Source organism: Sprattus sprattus (genome assembly GCF_963457725.1).
Source record: "Sprattus sprattus genome assembly, chromosome: 16".
In the NCBI taxonomy this organism is placed as follows: domain Eukaryota; kingdom Metazoa; phylum Chordata; class Actinopteri; order Clupeiformes; family Clupeidae; genus Sprattus; species Sprattus sprattus.
Window position 1 is genome coordinate 7,225,881 of NC_137914.1, and position 10,889 is coordinate 7,236,769.

Below are 10,889 nucleotides of genomic sequence, written 5' to 3' on the forward strand. Positions count from 1 at the left end.
ATTCAGTAGGAAATAACTATATCTGAAAGATTATGCTTCCATAAAACCACCTCATATACCCTCACATGTTCTCCTATGCTATGTATACATATACACAGGCTAAAGTACAGTAAGCCTACAGACACATTTGGGCAATTTAATGTATTTGTATGTATGTAGGCTTGCCGTTGCGCCTGATGATGGGCAACATTTTATATGATGCCTTATACAGAAATGTTTAAGGTTTATTTAAACCCGATAATTGTTCAGTATCCAGGGAATCTAACCATAAGGCTAGATACTGAGATACACGGTGGCTCAAAATGGTATTTGGAGGTTTTCCGGTCATGGATATATTTGGAAGTGGCAATTCTATTTGGACTGCTGACAGAATAGGCCTGACAAATTGGGTCCATTTGTCGTATGTATAGACTTGTGGCAACCAAGTGAGCCCCCATACAGCTTGTCCACCTGTCCACTTAGTGCAGAACAGATTTAGGTACAAGCGGTAGTGGTTACGTAGGCTACTTTAATTTGAAGTTGGCAGGCTGGGTGCGCACTGATGGTGACGGGTGATTCGTATGACCTCAACAGTAAAAACTGGCTTTTGACCACAGCAATTTTCTTAAGTACTTATCCGACCACATATACATTTACTTGGCCTCACTAATGTGTATCAGCATCTCTGCCAAGTTATATCTCATGTCCATATTACTTAAGCTGCTTGGTCCAAAGAGGGCTTGGTTGATTCATATTATCATCCATTAGCAGCACAAGGGTAAACTTCAGGTCGTTAATAGTATAATCAAACAAAGCAAAAATGCTTGTCACATCACATGAAGACAATATGCTATTGCTATCCCTCTGTGCAGCTTCACTCACAGGACTCCTTATCAATCACAGAGCTCCTATAATCTTAACATGCTCCAGTATTGGTCCTCATGACAATATGAAGCTGAGGGGTGATTTCCTGATCACCTGCTGCTGTTATTCCACAATAGAAATGTGGAACTGTCGCCTTCACTGCTTGGTAATTTAGAACGTTTGTGGGCGCCTTTTCTTGGAAGAGGTGAAGCTGCTGCGACTTTGGAACAATTCAATAATTGATGAATTCAACCGACCCACTTTGCTCTGCTGAGCGCATTGGGGCTATGCCGTAATAATAAATTAGCTCCAGCCAAAATGTGTAGGCCTACTGAAGGGGGTTTCCGTTTGCATTTTCTTGTAACGCAAATACATTTATAGGAGCAGGCCCAGATGATCTTCATGGGGTTGTTTTTGAGGGCATGTCTTTAAAATCAAGTGCGCTCTCTCTCTCTGTCTATTTCTCTCTCTCTGTCTCTTTCTCTCTCTCTGCCTGAGTGTGTGTGTGTCTCTGTGTGTGTGTCTCTGTGTCTGTGAGAGACAGAGAGAGAGAATAAGAGAGAAACTGTCTGTGTCTTCTTTAGTGAGTGAGTGCCGCACGTGTGGTTGGCCCACGTATGCGTGCATTAGAGAAGTTTGAGTCTTTTAGGGCGGGTGATGGGGAGAGAGGCTCCTCTGAGGGCTGTCCTTGTCAAGTTTATGGGAAAAATTAGGCTTTAACTGGGAAAGTAAAGCTACATAGTAGGCCTGTGTTTTATAAGGCCACTATTGAAAACACGTATCTAATTGGGCTGATTATATTTCCCCATAATTTAGGCTGCTACACAGGCCTAGTACTAGGCCTACAGCTAAATATATAACTAGCTTGTTAAATTGGCTCTAAATTATATACATCTCTTTCTCTGTCTGAGTCTCTCATACAGCCTACATAGACTCAAACCTAACACACCCAGACGGTTTAAGGTTTCGCGGGTGTAATGTGCACGTGGCAACCTACGTCACTGTGAGATCAGCACCATGGACAGCGGCGCTTGTCAATAAACACCAAAACGGCAAATTTCTCAGACGATATCTCACACCGGACAAGACAATTGAGATGTTCCTGATCAAATAGCGATTTGCATGTGTGGCACCGAAGATTTACAATGCCAGAAGCGTTGACTGCTCAATTCAATTGGAAAGTCGTCCATTTCAAAGAGCATACGATAAAAAAATAAGTAGGCAATATCATGTATTCATCAGTGGCGTTACCACTTTAACTGACTTGGGATGTGTAGTCGTCATGATTCTCTAACAGGAACATTTGCAGCGATATTTCCTCTACAGCCTGTCCTTTCCGTTTTGTTTTTCTCTTCTCTTGCCGTCAGTCGTATGAATGTTGGCCGGGCTCACAAGGAACTCGTGATGGACATCAAATGGAGACAAAATGTTTTGCTGTTGTCCGATTTCCTGCTAACCCGTCATTTATAAAATGCAAGCTCAATGGATTCTGAGTTGGGTCTCTGGGTTGTGGATGGGGGTGGTCGCAGATTGTACACCAGCAGATCAAGAGAAAAAGGAGACCAAAATAAGAGAATCGTCATGATGGGATGGTAGCTGGGATGCTACTAGAGAAAAAAAACAAAAAGGACCATATTACGTTCAAAGGAAAGTTTATCCCTAATTATCCACACAATATTGGATTATGATAACGGAAATTGTTCTGAGAAATGACTTTGTGGACGTGATGTTGATGCTTTTCGTTCTGGCTTGTAAATGTCCTTTTATATATTATGCCTCCTCGTTGTTCAGTACCTCGTTCGCCCGTCTTCACATATTCTTCTGCTTTGGATAGCACGATAATGACATATTGAGATTACTCTGACGACCATGCTTTGAGGGCTATTTCGATATTGAACATGGACATCGGATGCAGATGTATCCAACTACGATATTTATATTACTATTTGCGATTTGTTGGTGATTGGTTTGGCCATGGTACTTGGATATTGACTGCTTAGAGTGCTGGTCCACCGAGGGGGGAATCGTTCATCCGCATTGACTTAGATACACACATACCATCACAGAAAACAGGACTATCTGGTCTTTTGAATCTCCCCAAATAAATAATCTGGCAACATTTCGGGTTTCCCCTGTGGTTTACCTGGTTGCACAACCTACCACGTATTCAAGTATTATTAACAATAATAATAATAATAGACGCAAATTCCGCCGAGTCCCTTTATTTTCACCACAAAGTACCGTTTAATCAAAGATGTACAAGTACCGGATCCGCATGTTTTTCAACGAACTGAAGGTACTGGCTTTTATGCGATCCGGTTCTAGACACTCTGATACCGACGAAGACCTAGATAGACGATCGACCATGCGGGGACTCGGGATGGGCGGCTGCGGATGGCCACCCTTTGTCGACTGCTCTTCTCGCAATGACGAAGAGGAGTATTACGGAAGTGCTCCGAGGCCTAGGAGCCTGGCGTTTGAGGAAAAGGACCCCAAGCTGCAGGCGGGCCTGGATGCAGTGTCCCTCACAAGCAGAGGGAGCGGTATGCACACGCCCCAGTGCCGAATCTGTTTTCAAGGACTTGAGCAGGTACTGTCCCAGTTTCGCTTCACACACGCCACACCTCATTGGTCCAACTGTGCTTCAGCATCGCTTCCCCGCTTAGAATTTCATTGTTTGTACCTTCTTCAGATTGACTCATACCTATTGTGTGCCACGTCGCTCATGCTGTGCTTCAGGAAATTTTGGTCGTTAAAAACATTCTGCACTGTTGTGTTGGCATTTAGGGGGTGACAGCCGTATTTGTCTTACTATTATTCCAATCCTCTTCTCATTATTCTGACGTCTTGTCCACATAACCTCTTCTCGAACCTAATTAAAATGTGCTGTAATATGATAACCAGCGATTTGGGTTGCCTGTGATAAACATATCCAGGTTACTGATTTGCATAGTGACAGAGTTGAAGCACCTGTCAGTTAGAGTCACTTTAACGTTTTCAAAAGCATCAAAAGTAATATTATCTACTTATCTTGATTATCTTATTGCTGTCTTCTACTTTTTGTTCCTTGTTCAGGAGAACATCTTCAACATAATTTGAAATTTGCCACCGAATAATGAAAGAAACCATAAAGGGGGAAAAAAAATAATGTCAGTCATATAAATGTTAAAGATTTGATTTGTAGACTACAGAAATCGATTTCCCTAATATTTAATGGCAGATTATGGAAACAGGTGTTTGTAAAAGATTGTCAAGAAGAGACTGTCACATACCTCAGGCAGTACTTCTAAAACAAGATTACATTCCCGTGGAAGCAGCCAAACCACACTTACCCCTCTCAACACTGATGGCCTCTTCCCATTATTCAGGCCCTTAATTGATCTGAAGATGATTGCTAAACACTGTGCCTAATATGGTTAGCAGGAGGACTAAGTATGTCAGTCAGTTTCAGGCTGGAAAGGCATCACACACATCCCCTCATGCTGGCCATTGTTAGAACAATGAGTGAAGCTCTGATTCACCGCCAAGCAACAGATGCGCTGAAAACCTGTTCCTGCCGGACTAGTTCTCTATACAGCATGGACTGAGGCTCAATTAGAGGAGATGTGATTGCAGTCACAACACAGAAATGCATTTGAGCCATCACACCTCCCTCAATGACTTGCTCATAGATGACTTGATCATCTATGTCAGTGGTTCTTAACCTTATTGGAGGTACTGAACCCTGCAAGCTTCATCAGTGCATTCACCGAACCCTTCGTAATTTGAAAAATAAAATATGATTTCTTCAAACATATGACTGTAGTAAAACGGCCCGACATTGCTAGTGTGAACCGGGCCATACTGTGTGTGACTTGACCCCTGCCGAACCCCTGAAAGTGACTCAACGAACCCCTGGGGTTCGATCGAACCCAGGTTAAGAACCACTGATCTATGTGCTTATAGGAATTGTAAATCAGGGCCTCTGTACAGTCTAGTGAACCCACATGAGAGACTTATTTGGTGGTTGGCAGTATGTCACTATATCTCTCTCGCTCTCTGTAAGTGTGGTTGTTCATGAACTGAATTGAAACCTCCTGACAGGTCACACACAACAAGCAACCGAACGATGTCTTTGCAGTGTGCCCAATTACCTTTACAAGCATAATTACCCCATACTGGGGGAGGTATGAAATATTAATCACGATTAGCAGCCTGTCATATCTGTCAAGTGCCAGAGCAGTTCATCACTGATTCCATTTGACACATTTGCAGCCAGAGGGTAACGCCACCTCTTTCTGGCTCTGTTTTGTTATCCATCTCTGAATTTTTCTCACTCTCCTTCATCTATCCAATCAGTGCCACCAAGAGTTTTGGGGGTAATTCTTCCAGCACTCACTCTTCTGTCAAGGTATCTGGCGGCCAGTGTTGGAGGGCCTTTCAGTTACAGTATGTATACTGTCTGTTTTTGTGAGTATACACAGTGTGCATGTTCACGTAAGCGTGCACCGTGTCATAATCGGAGGTGCTAGTGGTGTAGGAGGTGAAGCGGTCGTCTGGCAACCAGAGGGTTCCCCGATCGGGTCCAGCTCCTTCTGGTGTTGTGTCAAGTGTCCCCAGTCAAGCTGGCTAGATGGCATTTTCGTGCTTGGAGGAGTAGAGAAGTGCTAAATAAATGTAGTTAATCAATCACAACAAAATCCTTAGGATTTAAACTTTAGGCAGTGGACTGGCTTGCTTGGATTTAAAACTACCTTTGCTGTGTTGGTTAAACTGTAACCGTTCGTAATGTGAGATAAAATGTTGATATATTCCTATTCCTTAGGTTTTCTTGTTAGCATCAATAAGCGGTGTAGTAAGAAGTAGCTGTCTGACCTGTTTTATGTGTAGGCCTCAGTATGTATTTAATCACTGCGAAAAAGGCGGAAACATAAGGGGTGCTGAGAATATGTGTGTACATAGCAGCTGAAATGTGAGGAGAGGGGTGTAATATTTGTTGTCCATTTCAGTTAATTTTATCCAACTATATTGACAAAAATCATGATAACACATTATTTGATATTGATATTGATATTGTTTAAGTGGAGAGTTTTGGCAGAATTGAACTATTTGTTAATCTTTCAGAAAACAAATGAGAGGTTCAGAACAAATTCACATTTGAAGTATCTGAAGACCTCAATAAGCATACTGTATACTGGTAAAGCTTTTTTTAGTGAGGTAGACTGTTATAAGTAATGTCGTTCCATGATCTTAAATTACAAGAACCTTTTTCCCCCCCATATCTGCTAGCTTACCCTCTGAAATATGTGTTCTGTATTACCTTGCATATGGTTAGCATGTTCAGTACATCAAGACAATGAAAACGTCTATAGTCATCTAAATAGAAAGCCACACTACTGACTCCTACATTATTGAGATGCGTATTATGTAGTCCTGCCTTGGGCCTTTTTTCTTTGAGAGTCAGCATACTGTTTTATGATTACATGATTATCCAAGCACAGAATCAATAAAGAGTTTAAAACCGTATGGTTTTTCATTGCGATTTGATATCTCTCTCAGCACTCCACACTCTCCCCCTATAGAGCGAAAGTGGAGTGTTTATGCAGCATGTCTACACTTGGCTTCAGACTTAGCTGAAGTGAATATTTTTTGTCAGGAGTGTCGGGGGGGGGGCATTTAATGTGCAGATAACCTTAATCAAAGGCGTTCAGCCAGAGCCCAATGAAAACATGGCAGATGAGCGAAGTAAACAAATGGGACAAGAGGGTGTTGTTTTGTTGCCTTGACAATCTGGCTGGCTTGAGTGTCTGGTACTGAATGTCAAGAAGGGTTCAGCTCCGCGTCTCCTGGGGCCATTACGGTGAGCAGCAGACTGTGAAGTCTTGCTCCAGGTGTCATGAGTGGACCCGATCGACCGGCGGTCTGGGTGGAACACTAATCATGGAGGAAGTTCACTTCTCATTCACTCTCCTCTTCATTCCTCTTCTGCTAGCAGCCATTGCCCACATAATTCGATGAGGGCCCACACCATTGGGAAGCTAACAAGCTGTGCCCAGTTACCCATTCACCAATTCTGACAAGACTTCAATAGATTCAGTGACTATGACTAATGTTTCTATGACGTACATTTTTGTTTGTCTGCAATGTGTCCTTCCTTTCAAAACTAAAAGCACAGTACATAATTGGCTATACTAAATTATTTTATTATACTGCTTTAAATTTAGCAAAAAGCTCCATTGATTTGAATTGGCCATCCCAACGTTAGGACGTTTGATATTTCTTGGTCTGAAATTTCATGACCGATGCCACTGGGAGCAGGTTTTGTGCTTCTAATTCACATTTTTCATATCATTCCGCAAGTAGTCCGTCCACTTTTCGTTAAAGAAATGCATAGTAACCTGCGGGATAAGGTATAGTCCACTGTGCGTCGGTGTCCTGTTCGTCCCATCAGGATTTATTTTTCTATACTGACCAGTGGACTATACATTATCCCCTACTTAGCACTTATAGGCAGATCTCAGCTTAGTCTTTTAGAGGCAAGTATATGTGCCTGGAGACAACAGAATTGAAATTTGACCAAAATATGAATGATTTGAGTTAACTGATTTTTATGTAATAGTGGCACTGATGATTCAACTATGAAAGTGACATTTTGGTCATTGCCCCATTGATTAGTAGCAAAATGTTTCTTTTTCTTTCCATACACAAATGTATACTTACCCCATGTCACAGCGTGCATAACTGTATCTGTAGGCTTCCTATCATCTCCATTACTGTATCCTTTACATGTAATATGGACTTAAAATCATCCTGCCACCAACAGCGTTGGTATTTACTTTAATTGTCATATATTTGTCACTAGGCCTCGGGTTTCTAAATATAGATATAGACCAGTTCTTTTCTGACTGCAATTTATTACCCTTACCACCAAAATATTTAGGAGCAGCCCTAGTTATCTCAAAATGTTTGTGGAATCAGACTATCAAAAAGGCTATGACGTGCCATCATGCTGTTAAAATGCAATGTCTTTGTTGCTCCTGTAGGGGGAGCTGCTGAGCCCATGCCGCTGTAAAGGATCCGTTTGCAACACTCATCAGCCCTGTCTGATTCGCTGGATCAGCGAGCGAGGATCTTGGAGCTGTGAGCTCTGCTACTTCAAGTATCACGTGCTTGCCATCAGCACCAAAAATCCACTGCAGGTAGGTTATCTAAACTGTAACGTTAGCGTAGCAAGACAGCTGTATTGAGTGTGTTTGTGAAATATAAGGTATACCAAAGCAAACGAAAGCAAAAAGTGCGTTTTAGCGTTTTTGTAATGCGAAAGTGAAAGATTTTGCTGCATCAATGCAGAATAACAACGCACTTGAATAATATACATGCTAACCTAATTAATTGAAACAACTAATTCAAACCCATCTCACTGCAATGTACAGATGTAATGCTGAATTAAAAGTTAATCTACAGATAACACTAGCAACAGCCCAGGCTACACGATAGGTGTGTGTCAAGTGTCAAAAATCCCCACATAATTGCAGGGATGTTCACAAATGGCAAGAGGTTTGTAAACGCACCTTCGTAAGTCTGTATAATAGATTTGTGATTAGCTTGACATTTGTTTGTGAATCGTGTGGAATTTATTTGTGAATCACAAAATGCAACAGATTACACTAGGAAATAACCGTAGCAGCCAGGATGTTTGCAAACTCCTGACTAAAGACTAAAGCTAAATCGTTTGGTGTTGACAGAACGGAAACTTGTGTGCAGGGACAATTGTTGCCATACCTACTTCACCCAACGTAACAGATTCTCACTAACCACTGTTAGTTTTGACTTTTATGTGGTGTAATTTTAAGTTGTCATACAAACACAAACATCCCCCAGTCACCATCATCATTCTGCCAGAAGAGCTTTTATTAGATCTACCTTTCCCTCAACTGTCTCCCTCTCCCCACCTCCGCCCTCCTCAGTGGCAGGCCATTTCCCTAACAGTGATCGAGAAGGTCCAGATTGCAGCCATCATCCTGGGTTCGCTGTTCCTCATTGCCAGCGTCTCCTGGCTGGTGTGGTCCTCCCTCAGCCCCTCAGCCAAGTGGCAGCGACAGGACCTGCTTTTTCAGATCTGCTATGGCATGTATGGATTCATGGACATCGTGTGCATAGGTGAGGGCCCACTTTAAATACATATTTGGGATACTGATGTGTAGATTCAGTTAGGTTAGTTGGTAACAACAAATATCATTAACACGGTTTGAACACTTATTGTAAGACTAACTGATTGCGTTGTAGTAATTGTGTGTCGTATGTTGTAAATTATGAGTATATGGTTATACTGTTCATCTTAAATATTACTGTTATGATTATTGCAATATCATCCTACCATGACAATATTATTAGGGTAGGAATTTATCTGGTTTTGATTATTTGTCCTTCTTATCTCTCCTCAGGCCTTATCATCCATGAGGGCTCATCAGTGTACCGAATTTTCAAGCGCTGGCAGGCTGTTAACCAGCAGTGGAAAGTGTTGAACTATGAAAAAGCGAAGGATTTGGGGGACCCGGTGAGCTCCAGCAGTAAGGCGGGGGGGCGTGGATCCCGCAGCAGCACCCACGGCCTGAGCAGCCTGGGGCGGGGCCGGGGGCGGCGGCGGGGGGGCCAGAGGCTCAGGACTATCCTCAACCACCACTGTGGCTACACCATCCTGCACATCCTCAGCCAGCTGCGGCCGACCGACCCCCGCCTCAGAGCCACCACCAACAGGGAGGTGGTGATGAGGGTCACCACTGTATGAGATGGATGCGTGGTGACCCCGGGGTAATAAAGGGGTAGACATGAAGCACAGGGCTCAAGAGCCCCCACAATGCCCTTCAGACTTGCCTGCTGTCACTGCGGTGTCTGTGGCTGAGTACAACTGTGCTTGGACTTGCCTTGAGCAACAATGGAGACCAGTGACGTGCACACACACACACACACACACACACACACACACACACACACACACAAAACACACACACACAAAACATATACACATACACATACACATACACATACACATACACATACACATACACATACACACACACATACACATGCACATACACATACACACAAATGCTAACACAAACCCACATACAGATATAAACAGGCGCAGACATAAACACACATACACAAGCGCCCCATACACACATGCAGACACAGCCAAAATACCCACTGGTGTTCTGTTTCATGAGCAAAAAAAAAGAAAGAAAGGCACATTTCTTAAAAAAATGAAAGACAACACTGGACAAAATGCTTAAGTGCATTAAAGATTATGACATGTTTCATAACCAATCTTTGACCAGAACAAAGATCTTCCTGTCTCAATTCAGGACACAGCTGCATTCTGTTTTATTTTCCTCTGTGGTTGATTTTTTAAGAAACAGTTTTTACAACCTTTGGTTTTATAAGGAAAATGATCTCCAGAAAGTGGACACCTACATGCCATGCAGCATCCTGACAGGCAGTATCAGACCCCTGGAATCTGAATGATGTTTACTGCTTTCGACGAAGCAAAGGCAACCACTCGCAAATGAACATGTCACATGTGCACAACGTATAGGGCGTCCTGAGATTCAAAACAAGTACAAGTATATAAATGCACACATGGGTATGGGGTGCAATAAAAAAAAAAAAAATGATATGGATTACATTGAACTTCAAAAATGATTTTAGCTTTGTTCTCTGCAATAAAGATGTCTGTACATTTTACAGTGAACTTTGCATGAGGGTACAGTACTACACCTCTTTCACTCATTGTCATGGCAGGTCTGTTCTCAGAATGGTGCTCGTTTGAATAAATACTATTATACATCCTGTGTTTGTGAAATACATTTGACATAGCAGAGAACAGTTTGTAGGCCAGTTTAAGCCACACAGTGTCTTGACAATGCCTGGTTCCTTTTAATGAAACCTTATCGTGGTGTACGTAAGGTGCAGTAGGCTGACAGCTTGATTTTTTCTTTCAATATCCAAATGAATTGATACAGTTCTGCTTATGCTCTGGATAAGATACCTGCTGCAGTGGTACGTGT

General features: G+C 42.4%; 1 protein-coding gene across 1 annotated transcript; it reads left to right on the plus strand.

Moving 5' to 3' along the window:
* Positions 1 to 3,097: 3,097 nt before the first annotated feature.
* Positions 3,098 to 9,610, plus strand: marchf9 (membrane-associated ring finger (C3HC4) 9; the record flags this gene model as incomplete). The annotated part of the gene is made up of 4 exons (XM_080854647.1): positions 3,098 to 3,433; positions 7,866 to 8,021; positions 8,790 to 8,982; positions 9,267 to 9,610. The coding sequence occupies 4 exons, from the start codon at positions 3,098 to 3,100 to the stop codon at positions 9,608 to 9,610; spliced, it is 1,029 nt and encodes a 342-aa protein (XP_080710773.1).
* Positions 9,611 to 10,889: the final 1,279 nt, after the last annotated feature.